Source organism: Passer montanus, unplaced genomic scaffold (assembly GCF_014805655.1).
Source record: "Passer montanus isolate IOZ18808 unplaced genomic scaffold, ASM1480565v1 scaffold22, whole genome shotgun sequence".
Taxonomy (NCBI): Eukaryota; Metazoa; Chordata; class Aves; order Passeriformes; family Passeridae; genus Passer; species Passer montanus.
Window position 1 is genome coordinate 865,399 of NW_024366815.1, and position 20,457 is coordinate 885,855.

Here is a 20,457-nt window from a genome sequence, read left to right on the forward strand (position 1 = left end):
CGTTATTTAGCCAAGCTGAAGAGATTCCTTAAGCAAATGCCTTCTTTTTTTTTTTTCTTTTTTTTTTTGATGTTTAGAAATAGTTAAGGAGGATTCAAGACGTATTTCAGAGCTCTTTAGTATCACACAGAAAGTAAAGAGGTACATGCTTATTAGAATTAATAAGTACAGGCCTTTCTATAACATGTCTCTCATGGAATAATACTTCTTTTTGGTGTCTGCTGACCACTATCTGAAAAAGCAATGCAAGTAATCCCTATGAAAAACTAGGCAACATCAAAACTAAACACTGAGTGTTGAAAACAGCAATAAAAAAACCACAAACCTGTGAGACACGCCTTAAACTTGAACATGTGCACAATCATGATACGCACACAACTGTCCAAATTATTTTCTTAGGCTTTTGTTCTTATTTTTTATGTTCCCTATCAGAATACTGACATATTAATGTCACACAACAGTATAAATTTAAACTCAAGCAACTGTTCAAAATTACTTTTTTCCAGTAGAGTGCACACAGTTCTTTAGTTACCACAGCAATATAGTCCTCTGAGATACCATTTTCACTCTGGTAAGAACCTAAACCCAGCAATGGCTTGTGACCATCACAAAGAGAAAACTATATCCAAATATAAAAGGATAATATATACTATATTCTATATACCTATGGAATTATAGAGCACCACCCAAGAAAGTAATGGCTCAGTTTACTACCTGGACAAGGCTCTCTAAATTTTGATTTTTGCCATGAGATTTATTTTAGTCGGAACAATGTTATTGATGCCTGTGTCCTGAGATGTAAAGAGCTATAAAAGCAGAGTATTAATACTGTATTTGTTAGTGACTTTAATCTTTCCAGAGTTATGAGGAAAATCTGTAATTCCTAAACACAAATTCTACCTATCATTGCACTTACTGTTGTATGGCCAAGTTTGAAACACAGGTCACAGCATTTCACAGTGCAGCTCACAGTTTTTATTCCAGGATGCCCACAAAAGAGCACCCAAATAATAAGGAAAAAAGGTGTACCAGAAGTCTTCTAAAAATATGCATTATAAAGTCTACTATAGGACATTGTTCCTTGCTTCCAGAGGACAGTTTTCTTTGCACGAACTATCAAAGAATGATGCCTAACAGCTACACTTTGAAACACTGTAAGCTAAACCAGCGCAAAGTGTGCTGAAAGATTTACTGTCCCAGCTAGACAAGTAAGATAAACCTAAAGTATGGTCTTGAAAAAGTTAGGTGGCACAAGCATAGTACCACATGTCCTCAATGGTACCCTTCCCTCATCTCACGCCACAGCTTTTTCCTGTGATTTGAGATACCCCAATATACCCTCTTTTTGTTGATGCCACCGCAACATTTTCCCCCTTTCTTTCAACAATTCCCTTCTAATAGTGAGCCTAAAGACAAGTTTGAAAGGAAATTAAGAAACAAAATCTTTAAATAAAATCGTTTAAATTATATTGTTTCTGCACATTTTCTTCTTCCTTAAAACTGGAAAAAATGATGGGGAGAAATGTATATACTGACTTGCATGGTAAGAACAAGAGAAAAATCTCTTACTTTCTGATGCTTGGCTCCACGGATGTGGGCAGCATAAGCATCTGCGCCGGTACAAGACACATCACAGAGCTCACAGCGCAACTGATTCTGAGTTCCACGAGCAGAAGTACTGTTGCTGGTGGTGTTCTGGGAAGCTTTTAAGGCTGCTTCTTTCTTTTTGTGTTTCTGGCCTTCTAAGTGTTCTTTGTAAGTCTGTTTAAATAAACAAAACACACAGTAAGCTGGTTCATCATTCCTGTGAATACATGTAATACAGAACATGGCAGAAAACACACATTTTAGCTAGGAAGTACCTCCTACACTCAACATTCCTGCGGTATGGCATGCATTAACAGGACACTTCTAAGACGAGAAAATTTTCCTCTCCAGCATCAGGATCCCTCACTTAGGTAAAACAATACAGGTTTTTCTCCTCTAACTTCTCAACTTCCCAATCAAGTAGTGGTCAACAGGTATCACCATTAAAAACTTGATCGGATCAGAAACTGCAGTTTCCTGCAATGCATTCAATTATTCTTGATTTTTCAGCTTCACTCAAACTTTAAGTGCATCCAGATAAATAGAAAAATCAATTTAAAAGAAGATAATGCACAAATAAAGCTGTACTGAAAATGAAATGCAGAGGTTGGTATTAGTTCCTATATCAACACTGGCAATCTAGTGCAGACAGGGTAGGAAATAATGACTAGTCTACCTAAAGAAAAAGAACTGATTAGCCAGACTCAGACATAAATATTCTGCATGACTTTGTATCTACTTTCTAGGCACTTTTACCCACTGTGACACTAAACTGGGAAATTGGAATACAATGAAGAATAAATTTCCAGGTTTTCAATTCACAAAACTTGTCTAAGTCTACAGCTTTCAAAACACTATTTTCTAAGAAGTTTCCTAAGCTAAAGAAACAAATCACATTCAAAGTTTCAAATAATTCTGAAGTCAGATGAAGTTCCTCTGTACAAACTCAGGAGGTGTATCTTTATGTCTTCCAACAGAAACTCTTTCTACAATAGTACACATTTTTATTTCATTATTCCTTTAGTACAAGTATAGAATCAGGTCTCAAAATTAACAAATACTCTTGATTAGAGGGATGGAGCACCCTTCCTATGAGGAATGGCTAAGACAATTTGGTTTATCCAGCCTGGAAAAGGCTTTGGGGCGACCTAACTGGGACCTTCCAGTACATAAAGGAAGTTTGTAAGAAAGACAAAGTGAGACTTTTTACAAAAGCATGGAGTGACAGGACAAGAGGCAATGGCTTCAAACTGAAAGAAAACAGGTTTAGGTATTAAGAAGAGATGGTGAGGGTGATGGTGCACTGGCACAGCTGCCCAAAGAAGCTGTGGGTGCCCCATCCCTGCAAGTGCTCGAGGCCAGGCTGGATGGGGCTCTGGGCAACCTGCTCTGATGAAGGTGTCCCTGCCTACAGCACAGAGCTGGAACCAGATGATTTTCAAGGTCCTTTCCAACCCATGCCAATCTGCAATTCTGTGACTCTTAAGAGGGTAAGGTTTTTTAGCTGAAAAAATTATGTATAAGCTATAGCAGAATAAAGCACAATAGAATAATACGTAATACAGATACCTGTGGTCCAGCACAGCTGATCTTGCAAACGTCACAGTAGTGGATCTGGGGTGGTTTGGGAGGCTGTTTTGGTTTCAGTTGCTTATTTTGGAATGGTGCCTTTTTAGTAAAGGTGGTCCCTGTCCAAGCAGCTGTTGCAGCAGCAGCAGCAGCTGCTGCTGCCGCCTGTTTCTGTTGTTGCTGCTGCTGCTGTTGGTAATAGGACGATGCAGCTGAATACACTGCAGCTTCATAGCCAGAATAGGAGGTACCTGAAAAATTAAAATAAAAACAAATGTTACATCACCATATATAATGTATCAATTACATAATACACCAATTCAAATCATGTTGCATAACAGTTGAGGAGCAAGGCAAGATGTAAGTAATTCACTGAGATCTTGTCAGGCAGTCTTGAATTTGGCTTCATGTTTCACAGTAGACAAATATACAGCCAATGATTGTGTTGGAATATATTAAAGTCTAGACACATCTTTGCAGACACACACTTAAGTTAGATATATCAAAGCATCCCAAGAGAACATATGAAATTTCCTGTTACATCTGGTAAGACTGGGTATGATGGAAAAAGAATTTTAGTGAAAGATTTAGCAAAGGCCACATGAAGCAAGCAATCTTCTAAAATCTGATTTGCTGTTCATGTTTCCAAATGGCAAGGACTGATAATATGGAGCGGAAGGGGAAAAAATGAAGATAAAAGACAGAACATCTAGTGCTATTACATCCTATTTCAGTGATTTAAATTGTTTTGGTATAGAGAAGATGCTTCACTCACTAAAATCTGGCTACACAGTCCCTGACTTCTAGCTGAATAAATCAAGGAAACTAGGCTCCATCTCAAGGAAGCATTAAAATCCCTTTTTAAGCAAGAAACAAAAGAAAACAAAAGTTCAGGGTAGCTATAACATGCCTGTTAATTACCATCTACGGCTATTTGTTAGTTACCATATTTTCATCTTTAACTGTGTTTTGGATTCCTAATGGTTGAATAAGTCTTTCCAGCACACATTTCTCATTCCATTTTGGGTCAGGACAACCCAAACTGAGAAGATGTATACTGAACTGTTTCTCCCTGTCTCTGTACCTGCATGCACCCTTCCCATTTTCTGGGAATAACATCTGTGTGGATGCATTTCCCTATGTTTTGTATTCCTTGTTTTTTTCCTTTTCACCTTACATCACCGCTCAGGTAGCAATGCTGGCACTTTGTATGTTCTCATATCTAACAAAATAGATCCATAAGACATCAAAACTATACGAAAGATACAACAAAACATTCTGCCATTGTAATGATTGAACTGGCTGTACCTCTCAGCAGACTACAATGTAATCGTGCATGAAGTGCTAAACTTCTCAGCGTTGAAAGCCTCTCCTGCAGCAACTTCAAAGATCCCAGCAAGAAAACATGCAAAATTCTTACCAGAGTAAGTTACTGCTGTTGTGCTGTATGTCGCACTCTGAGTATAGGATGGAACAACAGTGGCTGCAGCTGCCACTGGCTGCACAGTCGAGGACACCGGATATATGGAAAATGTCGTTGTTGCTGGACTCGGGGTTGCAGGTTTTATAGCTGTCACTTGCCGTGTTTGCTGGGCTTGGGTGTACTGAGTTGCCCCCTGGCTATATCCTGCTTTGGGAGCTAATGAGGAGAGAAAATACAAGTGTAGAAACATTGACATGTTTTAGTTGAGTGAAATGCAAACCATGCTAAGGGAAAATTAACAACATGCTTGTGAACAAATGTGTAAGAAGTGGGGGTTTGTTTTGGGAGTTTTGTTTCATTTGTTTTGCTTTTTAGAGTTGTGCATTGGGTTGCTTTACTGTCATGGCTATGCATTGCATATCATGTATCTCAATCAAGTTACAGCTCACAGTAGTAAGCCTTAAATTTATTTATGTATTTTTAGCTGTGCTATCATGTTTTTAACACAGTTTTAAACAACCTTCTTTTCCAACATTACTAGAATACTCCAAACCAAAGCACACTTAAACTTTCCTCTTAATTCTACATTAAGAAAAAAACTAAGCAGGATTCATGCTTTGCAGTAATCATGATACAAATAATTACAGAATTATATACATGAAGTAGCTAGAGAATCAAAAGAGTATTTCTAATTGACTAATCATCTGAACACAACACTGATTATCTGAACTACATCAGCAAGGTTTCTAGACAAATCAGTAAGAATTTTGCCTAGAAGTGTGTTTCGAGTATATTTAGTGGCAGTCCAAAACTCAGAGGCAGCTACTTATGGCAACATCACAAGTGTTGAAGTTCTAGGCACAGAAAAACTTTCCACACAGTGACAGAAATTACACAACACAACTTAAAACAAAAAAAGAAGATAATGTGAAGCAGTCAAACAACTATTTTTAAGGCTTAAGACAAGACTGTGAGTAACAAGAGCAGCTTGAATCATGCCACCCACCTGTCTGGTAGTAGGACTCAGCCACTGAGGGCTGTGGCTGGGCAGCAGCAGCCACGGCCGCCGCAGTCGCGGTTGGCTGCTGATAATATTGTTTGCTGTCGTACGCCACAGCCGGGGCGGTGGATCGCACGTAAGAGTAGGAATCCTAAGGATTCAAAACAGAGAAACCACCTGTAGGCATATCACTAGAGCAATAGATATGATCAGCAGAGTCAGATTAACAATGTACTGTCTTCTGGCCTACTCCAGTAGAATGAAACCTCCCCATCTACATGTACAGTATATACAAATAAATGCATTAGAGAAATTAAACTTACTTTCATAGATACTTCAGGCCTGAAACAGCCCCAACCTCCTCTTACAGACTCAATACTGCAATTATCCTCATTATATTAATCCCTTTCTCTACCAAATTATTTTTGAAAAACATCTACTCTCAATAGTTTTTAATTACTGTATCAGATTCTATTTCTGTAAAATATTAAGAAAAAACCCACCACACATCTCTACAAAACATGAATTTCTACAAGGCCCAGTAAATTCTCAGGGGTAGAAACATGAGCCTGTATTGGCTTTAAAAATCTCATCATTAACAACATTTTTCTTGGTTACATTTTTTAGGGTATGAAAGTGGTATTTTTAAAGCCTTCTTTACTTTTTGGTGTATCAACTAATTCATTAAGGAACCATAACTAGTCTTTAAAGGCAAGGCAAGTAGCTCATTCGATACCTTTACAACTCAATAGTAAAGGTAGATGTCTGTCTAGATTAGACATCAATAGATGTTTAATAAGTTTAGAAGGGGATAACCTGGAAGCCACTACATGCATGTACATACATGCTCCCGTCCTCACCATGTTTATGGTAAAACACAAAGAGTTTATCAACTGAGGGGGAAGAAGGCATGAACTACTAGAGCTGAAACACACTATTGCATTAAAATCCTTTTTAATTCCAAGAAATACAACAACAAAATCTTTTTTCGTTCGATCTGTGTAAACAGCAATTATTTTATTTCATTTAGGGGACTCCTTTTTTTCCAAATGTATCTAATAACTGACCTCATAATATAGAATGAATTACAGAAGCTGTAAAAAAGAATTGAGGACATGCAACAATAATACAGTCCTTTTAAACAAACCAGAATGCTAATTAGAATCTGGATAATGCCCTCGTAAGTTCAGAATTAAAAAGTTGAAAAAACTATTGCAAGAACATAGTATTTCAAGATGAAAGGGGACAGAGAGCAAAAGCCCTGTTGCAAGAGCCTGTATCCACAGATGGTTAGGCAGAGATCTCAGAAGAAGATATCTAAAACCTACCTACAGGGTAGTTTATCTCCTAGGGCTACCTTCTGTCCTCACAGGCTTGGTACTAGATTCCAGTGGCACCCAGGAATCTGACAAAGGAACTATTTCTACCTCTACTGAAAATTTTTACTGGAACCGTCTTTTCAGCTCCATGACCCAGTTTACCGCACACCAAGCCAACATCTAAGCTAACACAAGACAGTGCTTTTTTTTTTTTACAGCAACAGTTGCACAAAATCACATTTTCTTTTCCAAACATGGAAAAGCACCTTTTAAAAATCACACAGCAGGAACCTACCTGGTAATTCTGCGTGGTGACAGGAGGTGGTGGTGGTGGAGCTTCTTGTTGCCGCTGCGTGTAGCCGTAGTCTGTAGCTGTGTGTGCCGTGGGATAGCCGCCGTAGGCAGCAGCTGTGGCAGCAGCTGCCACGGCCACCGGGGCAGGCCTGGCCACCGCCACCGTGGCTGCGGCCGGGGCATAGGCTGCAGTGACCGTGTGTGCCGCCACCGGGGCCTGGTGGACAGTGTAGCTGGCAACTGTGGTTGGATGGGAATAGGCTACACCCGAAGCTGGCTGCTGGCTGTATTGGCAGAAGACAGTAAGTAATTAATCCAACGTACAAAGCTGATGCCTACACATTTCAAAGTCCCAGATTTGATTAATACTTTGCCTGTTCTACAGACCGATCTGGAACAGCCTTCTATTTGCACATACACTCAATTTAATGGCTTTTATTAACCATCTTCCATCCCCATGAAAAGGGCTGTATCATTCTTAAATTTTTGTGGATGGACATGTAGAACACAATCACAGAATGTTAAAGACTATCTAGTCCCAACCTCCATGCCAACTTCTACTACACCAGATCACTCAAGGCCAGTGCTGCAACCTGTTCCAGCTGTCTTGCTACTTTCAGAGCAATGAATGTCTTCCCAACACCTAATCTGAATGTCCCCTCTTTCAATTTGTACCCATTACTCTGTGTTCTATCCCTGCAGTTCCTGATATTTCATGTAGATTTTTATTTACTTCATAAGGGGGCGTGTTTGTGTTGAGTTTTCTCTGAGCAGTGGAACACAAGTCTTTTATTCAAAATAATGCAGTAGTCCCAAAGTGTTAGCTTTTCCAGATTGGTAAGTTTTAAATGCTTTAGTAGTTCTTCAGTAAAGTGACACACCTGTCAAATTAAGAAAATGCTCCTTTTGTGCAACAGCTCATTACCGAGCGGTACTAGCATGCAGTTTTTCATTACACCATATTCAAGCAATGAAATTTTAAACACGGCCATGAAAATCAGCTCGGAACTGCTGTATTTACTTAGACACACATGTCTGATAGGGGACTTCTCCAACAGATGGTTAGAATTTTAGGAGCTGGTCCCACTTGCTTGAGCAGAAGCCCACTGACGCAACACGAAGCATCAAAAGTGCAGACAGCCACATCAAGCAAGAAATCCACTACCAGAGCTCTGGCAATCTTCCAGGCACATGCTGAGACTAATCTGCCTCTCTAAATTTGTAGGTAGGAAGCTAATATGCGGCAATTTACTAAAACTCCACAAACACTAACAGCAGAAATAAAAATTGATTGCTTTAAAGGTCTAATTACCTGAACAGAAACTAGAATTATTGTCCTGTACTGATACATAACTCTGCATGATGTTGTTCTATTACGATGTCTTACTGTGGATTATGATTAGAAGCCTGGAATTTTGATTTTTAAGCAAATAAAGTGAAGCAGGTAAAATATCATTATCTGGAACAATGACATCAAGTGGGCATTCAGTGATAATTCTGATTCTTTTTGTACATCTCCCACACTACTGTTCAATAATAAGATATATCTATATACTTCTAATTTCATAAAAAAACATTTCCACAACTCCCTTGTGTTCAGTAATTTTTTTTATTTTTATAAAACCTGATGTTGTCATTTTAATTAGAGCAGAACCCACTTACTTTAATAAATTAAAAAAACACACACATGCAGCTCCCTCTCCCCCACACCATTCTCACAGCAGAAACCAAGAAAATTTTACTACTGATGGATTTACATGCCTGGACTCCACCTTCTTCCCATCATACATCCCTCACTGCTTAAAAGACTACTTGCTTTCTATCCAGTTTTACTTCAATTGTGAGTTGTACATACAATAATATTTTATGTTATTTTCAATTATTAGCCTAAGAGCAAAATGAAAAGACATAAGCCGCTTTGATGTACCTCTCATTATTGCTTGCAACTCCTCCTCCCTGATGTTCACAGGAAAATTCTGTTTACTTAACATGAGACACAAAATTCAGGAAGACTGTTTTATGATGGTAGACTATAAGATAGTCTATAAAATTAGGCCTCATTACCTACATAACTAACAGTACAGAAGTGTAAAAGTCACAGAATCTGAGGTAAAGAAGTCACAGAATCTGAGGTAATTATCATGGCCATAAGTATCTGCTAAAATCACATTAAACTAGTGAAATAGTCACAAAATCTGAGGTAATTATCATGGCCATATATATCTGCTAAAATCACACAAACTGAGTAAGCAGACAGCAGACTGCTTAACTGACTGCAGCCGAGCACATCAACAGTCTAATACTGCATAAGTATCTGCTAAAATCACATTAAACTGAGTAAACAGACAGCAGACTGCTTAACTGACTGCAGCTGAGCACATCAACAGTCTAATACTGCCAAGAAGGTAAGTCTTGCTTCACACTTTTCCCACTCTTAGTCTTCTCCCAAAACCAATCCTACCTAACCCATCTTATTCCACCCCTGGTGCTAATTCTGCTACTTGTCAAGCCATTCAGTGCACTGATCTAACTCATTAATCTTGCAGAAAACAATGTGAGGGTTTCCTTTTGAGGTCATATTCTAGCGTGGCATAAATGTTTAGAAACATAGCAGCTTACAAAATAGGTCTGCTGAGAGTCAGAACCCATATTAGTTATATATGTACAGGGAAACAGAGCAAAAAGGGAGCAGAAGACTTGTGCAGAAGCACTAGTGCAGCTTTTCCACGTTTCATAGAACTGTTTGTTACTGTTACAAAACAAAATACAGTGCTCATAACACACTACAAAGTAACAGTTCCAGTCAGTTAAGCAAAGAAAATGCTTTTGCTCTCAGAATACCTATGATTAAAGACACCTGTTAGTTTTCAATATTTAAAATTGTGAAGAGACTACGAACATTACCAGCAGAACTATTAACAAAATTATGGTACAGACAACTTAATTCCTTGTGCAACTAAGCAGCAAAATTCCTTATCATGGCATACAATTAACAGCCCAAGTAATTATATTTCTAAGGGTAATATACGTTCTATGACCATGTTTATTTTAGCAAACCTGTTCCCCTTGCTTCTGCAACATCATGCAGAGCTAGTGATCGAGTTTGCAAGACTGCAAGAAAAGTATACTAGAACTGATTGCTTCTTCCTTTCTAAAAGTTGTGTTACATTATGTAACAGAAATTAATGGTGACATCTCCTCTAAATTTGTGACATTCTTCTCTTCCATGGTTTTACAGAAAACCTTTAACATTAAGATGAGCAGACGTTTTAATGTAATTAATTTACAAAAAAATATCCTTGTGCCAACTTCTTTAATTAACTGACAAGAGTTCTTATCCTGGTCTGGTGATTAGTGCCTCATCACATTTGCTGAGATGAACTTAGCTCCGCCTAGATTATTTTGCCAAACTCCCTGTTCCACTCTCCCTTCATCTGTGCACCTATCTGTTTTTCTTTGACTACAGATGGCAAGAACCTCATGCGTCATTTCATACGAAGCTTCAGCTGTGCCACCCACTCTACTCCACACAACTTCTTTCTCTCCTGGCAGTCTATCTTCCTCAGAGCACATTCTTGTAGTTACCTGTGTACTGACTCTATTTTCCTCACATCAAATAGCACAATATGCCACACTAGTAGAAATACTAAAGTCATAACCAATCCCTTGTGAACTCCCCTGCAATTACTGCTATTTAATAATAGTTCTTCTAATTCTACTGATTACTTCTACCGGCTCCTTCTCTATAGTTCTTTTATTAATCTCTACCTTAAGTAGTCATTTTTCATACTGCACCACATCAAGTATTTCTTCTTAGTCTTGATAAGTAAGTCTCCAAAAGATCCAGGCATGTCATCAAGTTATTAGAACACCAATGAAATACAGTATGTCAGCTGAGCTACAGTAAGAACCACATGCATATTCTTCACCACATCCCTCAACACCATGGAGAAAAGATGAATTTACACAAATTACTCTGTATGTTCTGTGAGTTAAGAATACACCAATAGGTATGGCAGGACGGCAGAGAAAGAAGTAACTCATTGATGCAGGCACTTCTCTTTGTACACCAATTCTTCTCTTCCCCAAAATAAATTCTAATATCCCTTATTAGCATTTTTGACTCTAAGCTCTGTTCCAAATACACTTAATTCAGTTTGCTTTATTAACTTGGAGGAGATTAAAACTCACAATAATTTAGGTTTAAACAAGGATTTGGAAGGCACCTGTCTTTAACCCATGCTCAAAACACAGCTAATTTCAAAGCTACAAGTTTCTCAGGCATTCTCTGAGAAGGCTGATCACCTGCAAGAATGGAAACTCCAAAGCTGCTCTAGACAACCAGTTCAGTTCAGTGTCATGGTTTAACCCTGGTTAGGAACTCAGCCCCACACAGCCACTTGCTCACTCCCCCACAGTGGAAGCAGGGAGAGAACTGGAAGAGCAGAAGTGAGAAAGCTTGTGGGTTGAGACAGACAGTTCAATATGAAAGACAAAGGCCACACACACAAGCAAAACAAAACAAGGATTTGGATAGGATGGATTAATGGGCCAAAGCCAGTCATATGAGGCACAACAAGGCCAAGTGCCATGTCCTGCCCTTGGGTCACAACAACCCCAGGCTACATTACAGACTTGGGGAAGAATGGCTGGAATGTTGCCCAGTGAGAAAGTTGGTCAACAGTGGCTGAACAGGAGCCAGTGTGTGCCCAGGTGGCCAAGAAGACCAATGGAATCCTGGCCTTTATCAGCAATGTGGCCAGCAGGACCATGACAGTGATTGCTCCCCTCTACTCATGGATTGATGGGTCCACCTTGAATCCTGTGTCCAGTTCTGGGCCCCACACAAAACACTGAGGTGCGCCACTATGCCCAGAAAAGAGGAAGGTGTTCAGCCATCTCAGGAAAGCCAGGTTCCATCACAGAAAAACAGTTACTTGGGAAGGCAAATACCATCACTCTGAACACCACCTCCCTCCTTCTCCCTCCAGTTTTATCACCGAGCATGATGCTCTATAGTATGGACTATCCCTTTGGTCAGTTGGGGTCAGCTGTCAATCCTGGCCTGTATCAGCAATGTGGCCAGCAGGACCAGGGCAGTGATTTCTCCCCTGTACTCAGGCACTGATGGGGCCACTTTGAATCCTGTGTCCAGTTCTGGGCCCCACACAAAACACTGAGGTGCGCCACTATGCCCAGAAAAGAGGAAGGTGTTCAGCCATCTCAGGAAAGCCAGGTTCCATCACAGAAAAACAGTTACTTGGGAAGGCAAATACCATCACTCTGAACACCACCTCCCTCCTTCTCCCTCCAGTTTTATCACCGAGCATGATGCTCTATAGTATGGACTATCCCTTTGGTCAGTTGGGGTCAGCTGTCCTGACTATGTCCCCTTCCAACTTCCTGTGCACCACCAGGTAAGGAGCAGAAAATGCCTTGCTTGACTCTCTGTGAGCACTGCTCAGCAATAACAAACACATCCCTGTATTATCAACACTGCTTTCAGCACAAATCCAAAACACATATCAACTACTACATATCAGCCCAATATCAACTACTATGAAGAAAATTAATTCCACCTCAGCCAAAACCAGCACATGATGTTTGAGCATCCCGTCAAGAATTTTTTCCTTAGTTTATGAAAACTCCAGTTTCAAAAGCAAATGAGCTCTAGTCCAACACCTACAAAGGCAGATCCAGTTTCTGACCACTCAATTCAATGCAACTTCATATAATAATTCTTGAAGTGTTTAAACTCACTTACAGAATAAACAATTCTTTAATTTAGGAAGTTACGAGTAGCTTCCAATTGTACTCTGCTGTACTACTTTTATACCACATTTTCCACAATAAATTTTCATTCAAAAAGAATGTATTTTACTGATACCAGACCGATTTCTTTAGGTCTTTCTAACTGCAATTGAAATAATGCTTCCCTACAACCTGACTTTTTGTTTTCTGGGAACAATACACTCTTCCATCTCATCTTCCTGTTCAGGTGTCTGTGCCACTGCATTTCACTATCCCATCCAGAGCCAGTTTGCAGCGCACATGCTGCCCCCAATTGTTCTGCTCCAGATTCTGTAGGTACATATTTCAGTCAACTACAGAAGGTCATTTGCAGGGCCTTACCTAAAGTGTTTTGTCTCTCCTTACCTGTTTTTAAACTTCCACATCTATAATACTATTTCCTCATCCTCTTTATTTCCTCTTCCCAAACAAGGTCACCTCTATTCAGGAGTTTTATACCACAGTATACACTTAACTTGTCCTCACCTATCACATTCTAACTGAATAACTCCAACAAAATGAGAGGTTAACTCTTTATTAGCAATACCGTATTGCTGTGCACAAGTATTTTTTGTGAAACACCTTTGACTCAAATCTTTTAATTACATCTATTATAATTTCTACTGACAGTAACAATGGGAAATACCAATCTTTCTGTTGCATTAGTATTCAGCACAAGTGCCACATATTGTAAAATATCCCTGTGATATTAAACCTGCTAGATAAGACTGACTGCAGTGAGCTGTGACCATGTATGTTTCTCCACAGTATGTTTCTCTAATTCCATGATAATCTGATTTTCTAGGGGTGGGGGTGAGGGGCCACCCCATCTCTCAATCTTCCACAATTCATCCTAAAGCAAAGGCCAAAGCAAAAATTTGCTTATCCACGTTGCTGTCTTGTGCACAAAACTCCTTTCATCAAATGCAAGTATCTTTTCTCAAAGCTGGTTCATATTTTGCCCTGATACTTTTTAAGTTGGATATAAGAGTAATACAGTGGCTGTTTGCATGGTATCGACATTGACAGTTCTGGGTTTACACAACGGGGTCCATTCTGAAATAAAACATCATTTTAAAATATTTTTCTTGTCTGCAAAGTCTCCATTGTAATCACTGAGGCACCAAATAATTATGAAGATCTCCTTGCCCAATTCTACACCACAAAATCAAATGAGTTACAGCACAGATTTAACAAAACTGGTATAATTCTAGGTAAATATTAAGCCTGGAAAACTACCCTTTTGCCAACTTGTATTAAAACACCTGCAACAAAAAGTCTACATCCTGAGAACAACCTCTCAAAATAGAAGGCATTAGCAATCACTACTCTGTATTTCTTATTAAAATAACTAGATTCATTTCATAATTTTGTTGCTAACTTCTATTTCTCCTGTCAAAAACCAGAATATTCAAGCAGCCATTAATAACCTTTTCTGAACTGCCTAAAGACCTTCAGCAAGAACACTGTAGCAATGTTTTTGATACAAAAAAAGAAACACCAACTTTCAAAGGAAAAAAAAAAGAAAAAGCTGGCAGCACACTTGCACAATTAAACAGTCACAAGTTGTAGAGAGCAGAAATTGCTAGTCAACAGCAATTTATGAGGTACAGGTGTCCACTTGGCAAACCAAAGTTCTTCAGCTCCACAACCATGTGTTTGTCTCACTTAAACAGCCATATAAGGTAGGTTTGCAAATAAGCAGCATTATTCCCCAAAAAAGCTTAGATAAGAACTTGCTAGATGGAACACAGGAGAATCTTTGTTAGTTACTTCCCAACAGCCATACTGAAAGAAGATCTGGATTTCCAATGAATGACACAGTATTAAGAGCAATTCTGAAACAAATACTGAATTCTCTTCTGCAATACACTTATGTCATGTCTTTTTTCATTTCCAGCTACTGCCCTTTTCTAGAAAAAAGCGTGGAGGCATTTTGTTTAAAGCTAAATGGGAAGTAGAAAACTTTATGTATTTTTTTATGTTAGCAATATAATGAAATTACAACATTTTGATATAATGCTATCTATTTTGCCAGATGAATGAAGACTGTAAGATTTATTTTCCACATTAAGGTATTTGCTGAGTAAGTCATGCATTAAGAAATGTGATAATCTATCTGTGGCAGTTACTCTCAGAGGAATAAGACATTTTCAGGAAAAGGCAGCCTACTTCCAAGTAAGATATATAGCACATAAAGGGTATGTATACAGGAAGCACAGAAAACGTTCCCTATAAGCCCTGCTTTTCATCACACTCGATTCATTTATTTGAATTAAAAAATAAGAAATTAATTGTTACCCATGAGCACATAACATGCTTATCTTCAGCATGCTGCTGTATTAACAAGCAACACATGTGCACAAAAGCTGCTCATATGCTCCTATAAGCTCTGTTTATCTTGCTGAACACTGAAAACCCTCCTCCAAGAGGCAAAGAACATCTCTGATTTTTCAGTTTCAGTTTTCTGACGAGTGCTGTTTTGACAGACAGCTAGGATTTGGCCTAAAACCAAGTATGTTTCTACCCAAAAGACAGTATTCCTCAGAAATTACAACTTTTAAAACATATTTCTTCCAGGGGTTTGGTGTTTGGTTTTTTTTTTCATTTGCATGCACAACATTTAAGATAAGTTCTAAAATGGTTTTTAAAATATGAGTACCTTGAATGAAACCTTCCACTAATTAAGATGTATTTTTTGATTTGTACCTTTTAAGAACATTGGAACACATTAGCATTAAGGAACCATATTTGGTGAAATCTAAGTGCCAGGTTTCTCAAAGTTTCACAGATTAGTCTATTAATAGCAGAATAGCAAAAACACAGTTCTGCAGTCCTTTCAGGAACATGATGATTGAAACAAGTATGTTCTAGTTCTGTAAAAACTGTTAGAAGCAGTGCAATCTGCTACTGCTTCAGATCCTATCCTAGGAAAGGCATTCCCAAATAACTGGTCAGATGAAGTTTCAGATGTGCTGATGGAACACGGACAGAGCAAAACAAAATCAAAATTACAATTAACAAGAAAAAAAAGTGAGCTTTATTCTCCTAAACACATATGACAATAAACAGCATAAAATGGTGAAATGAAATATCACGCCACAGTATGTTGTATATTAGGAGTGACTTTGCCTCTGTATTTCTGGAGCCTGTCACTCACTACAGGCATAAAATTTTCAATATTTGAATATCTTAGAACTTTAAGGAAAATTATTTTTTCCCTATTCTAACGCAATTCACTAGGAAGCCAGAGAGGCCTGAAGGCATGCAAATGTGCTATACCCTCATAAATTCTGCTAAATTTCAGCAGCAATACATTCTATGGTTTAAATACATAAAGCCTCAAAAAGACCAGGTTTTGTAGCCATTTTGAGTTTTCCCTTCCCCTTCCTTGTTCTAAAAGCTTGTTTGCATCATGCCATTACAAATTATTGATTGCCACTAGATAGCTAAACCATATATTTATCAATAACTCACCTCAAAGATGAACAGCTTCATGTTTTCAAAACATCCTTTCTTCTATATTTATAATCTCTATATTTAGTCTCACAACCTGATTTAAATCTAATAAAATTCTGCCATGTTTTGTTCCCTGTATATACTGCAGGTGTCTGTAACAGTGATGTAATATATGCTCTGTATCAACTTCTCTTTGCCTGGCTACACACAACAGACAGCACACTGCCCATACTGCTTTCTTTAAAAAGTTCATTTTTTTTTCAAGTCTATTCCACAGCCTTGAATGGTAATATGCAAAACAAAAAGAACTGAGCTTCAGAGGTTACATCTGCTTAAAAAAGGAGCAGCTACTTACATCATCCCTGTCAAAATCACAGAATGTCAGAGATTGGAAGGGACCTGGGAGGTCATCTGGGGTCCAATCCCACTTAGGCAGCATCACCTACAGCCAAACACCCAGGACTATATCTAGACAGCTTCCAAGCATCTCTGAGGATGGAGACTCCACAACTTACCTAGGCAAAGGGCACGAGGACTCAGGCATTCTTGTTTTCAAAAAGTGCTTCTTCACATTCAGAGAGAACCTCCTGTGCTCCAGTTTATGCCCATTACCTCCTGTCCTGGCACTGGGCACCACTGAGAAGAAGCCTGACTCTGCCCTCTCTACAGCCTTCCTTCAGGTATTTATACTTACTAAGATCCCCCTCACCCTCCTCCAGGCTGAATAGTCCCAGCTCTCCCAGCCTTTTCTCATTAGAGAAATGCTGCAGACTCCTCAACAGCTTTGGTGGGCCTCTTGGGCTCTCTCCAGTACGTCCATATCTCCCCTGTACTGAAGCCCAAAAACAGACACAGGATTGCAGGTGTGGCCTCACTGGTACTAAGAGGGGAATGATCACCTCCCTCACCCACCTGGTAATACTTTATCTAATGCATCCCAGGATGCCATTCTCCTTCTTTGCAGCAAGGACCCGCTGCTGGCTCACATTCAAGTCTGGTGTCCACCAGGACCCCCAGGACCTCTTCCTTTCCAGCTGGGTGGCCCACAGCATACACTAGTGCATGGGATTGTTCTTTCATACTGAACTTTGCACTTCCCCTTGTTGAACTTCCCAAGATTCTTGGCAGCCCTTTTCTCCAGATTTTTGAAGTCACTCTGGATGTCACTGTAACCCTCTGGCACATAAGTGACTCCTCATCATTTTCTGTCATGAGCAAGATTGCTGAGAGTACACTCTGCCCTAACATCTGGACCATTAATGAAGATGCTAAACAGAAAAAAATGCTGAAATTGGCAAGTTCTCCATAAAAGGAAGGAAACTTCACTAGTATGGAAAATTGTACTAAATTGTTAAAACGTTCTGTATTTCCTGCCTTAAGCTATTACTTTGCTTTTCTAGTACCAATAATGTAACTATGCTCTTAAGCTACCACTGTTGTATTTTAGTAGCATACAAAATTTCACACTTAATTTACCATCCCACAGTTAAGCCTATAACCATCAACCCATTCTGAGGATACAAAAGACATAGCTATACCATTAACAGAAAATCTTCCAAAAGTGCTCAGTTCCTAAAGACAACACCTGCTGCAAATTTCAACTAGCTGGCAGGCTTGCCCTCCTTAAAATGACAAAGGCTTCTTTGACTCAAGGCACCTTTCCCCCTCATTTACCACCTTCTCGGTCTCCCTGTTATAGCCCATTACAATACTGGCATACAATCCATGTTAACAAACCCAGAGCCCCTTATTGCCTTTCTAATGTTGACATATCTCCTTTGAGAGTGGGACCTCACTGATTTGAAAAGAAATTCATCAAAATCCTTTCACAAAAAACATTACAGGAGGCTTCTTGTGTACACTGAGCTAGAACACCATGTTCACTACAGCACCAAACACTAGCATTCATTGACCAAAAGAGAATCAGCTCCATGCAGCTCTATCGTATTCAGTGAAGTTTCTTCTGCTAAGAAATATGTATGTGTCAAGATGTGATGGAACCCAAGAGAGCATGGCCATAAAGTATACAGAGCAAGCATTCTGAGTTTTTAGCTTCATCCTGTGGTAAAACTGATTACTTTCACTGCTCAAGTCTATTAGTACATCCTGTCTGCAGAATAAGTCCTACCCACTATTGTCCTCACCATGCCATTGTCACCAACACAAGACTGAATTACGTTTAGTGATACCTTAAGCTTGGCCTGGTGTGCTTGTGCAAATTACAGCCCTAACATCTCTGAAAGACTCAATACTTTTCAAACCAGCACCTAGATGAACAAGAGTTAACTGGGGCAGATATTGATGACAAAAGTAATTAGAAATACTAGAAATTGTGAAAAGAACACTCCACCCCCAATCAATTCTCAATAGCCAACTCATCCATGCGTAGCAACTCACTTTCTTTTGTTGTTTTGCACCACTGGAATATGCTGTAACACGGTGCACTACATTTGAATTCCAAACCAGCAGTAACTGCAAGAGTTCACTTCCGTACTGCTGCCTAGAAGATTGCATCTTAACCTGGACTCACAGGCATTGTGGTCTGCTCTGAACTTACACGGCTAAAATTGCCTTTATCTGTGACAGCTCACCACACTCAGTAAGATTCAAGCTGCTTGAAGGCAATTCAAAGTTAACAAATCATTCCTAACTACCCAAGCATCTCCCATCAGTGTTCTGTCTCATTAGAGCAAGACACAGTATGAATACCAGCAGGATGAAACTCGCAACACCTAAGAGAGTCTTCACCTTTTTAAGAGAAACCAAAACCATAATACAAGACTAATTAAATGAAACTGTCCAAACTGTCCAAAACTGTCCACTTCTCTGTCCAAATGTTACTCAATGCCCCTATCTCTTCATCAGCACTTTAACCAGCCAATTTGAGATTAAAAGCATAATTATACCTCTCTCCAGCACCTAACCAAGAATGCTCATATTATTTTACATTGGAAAGACAAGCCAATATTAGGGTGTTAATTTCAAAGTGGATAGTCACACAGTGGCTCATGAGGTACACAGCATGCACACACACACACACACAAAGAAGTCTAGTACCACCAAATTCTACATTTATTTTAGGCTCCTAAACAGATGGATTAGAACAGTCATTTCAATAAGTAACAAATGAGGTTTGCATTGCAGACAGGTTTATAACCTTAGGCCCTAATGCCACCACTAGCAGCACAAACTGTAAGGGTTCTGTAATGTTCAGAGAAATTTCCTGCATTACGATTTGCATAAGCTAATGCTTCCCTCAATAAATCACGATATTATTACTGCGTAGAGCACACAAAGAATTTTAAATGAGTAGGGTAGCAGGAAATTTTATGCAGCAACAACACTGAAAGGAACAAGAATGCTTCTAATACATTATTTACAGGTTTAAAGGGCACTTAGCTCTTTTGCTATCTTTGATTAAATATGAAACAAGATTTCAAGTACGTTTAATGAAAATTAGTATTTATGAACTAATAAATACAGTAATCTATTCTTCTTCTTATCTAGTCAATTGAAGGAACTTTACTGATTACACTGTCACAATAGTAAATATTATCAAGTTCTGCATGCCCATCCTGATTTTGGCAAGGGTAGAGTTCATTTTCTTCTTAGTAGCTGCTTCAGTTCTGTGTTTTGGATTTAGTAAGAGAATTAGGCTGGTAACACAGAGATGGTTTAGTTGTTCTCAGTAGGGCTCACTCCCAGTCAAGAACTTCCCAATTCCTTGTGTTCTGCCAGTGAGCAGGTGCACAAGAAGCTGGGTGGGAATATGGCCAGGAGAGTGACCCAAACTGGCCAAAGGGCTATTCCATGCCATGGAACATCATGCATGCTTGTATACACTAGGGCGAGTTGGCCAGGAGCTGCTGATTGTTTCTGGAGAACATGCTGAACATTAGTCAGCAGGGGATAAGCAATTGTGTTGTGCATTACTTTCTCCTCTTGGGTTTTATTACCCTAATCCCTTCATTACTACTATTACTTCTATTAGTATTACTGCTATAATTCATATTATT

At 39.1% G+C, this 20,457-nt stretch overlaps 1 protein-coding gene and 1 non-coding gene across 4 annotated transcripts in view; both read right to left on the reverse strand.

Moving 5' to 3' along the window:
* The window catches only part of ZFR (zinc finger RNA binding protein), a 46,832-nt gene that overhangs the window by 21,028 nt on the left and 5,347 nt on the right, over positions 1-20,457 (reverse strand). For all 3 annotated transcript variants that reach the window (XM_039709706.1, XM_039709704.1, XM_039709707.1), the window contains exons 3-7: positions 7,194-7,476; positions 5,586-5,730; positions 4,577-4,795; positions 3,157-3,407; positions 1,570-1,761 (exon numbers count right to left, since the gene is read on the reverse strand). In XM_039709706.1, coding sequence (XP_039565640.1) covers positions 1,570-1,761; positions 3,157-3,407; positions 4,577-4,795; positions 5,586-5,730; positions 7,194-7,476 — 1,090 coding nt within the window. The remainder of the gene's footprint in view (positions 1-1,569; positions 1,762-3,156; positions 3,408-4,576; positions 4,796-5,585; positions 5,731-7,193; positions 7,477-20,457) is intronic.
* On the reverse strand, positions 10,164-10,301 carry LOC120502540. The gene has a single exon (XR_005627538.1). It is a non-coding gene; the product is annotated as a small nucleolar RNA SNORA66 (small nucleolar RNA).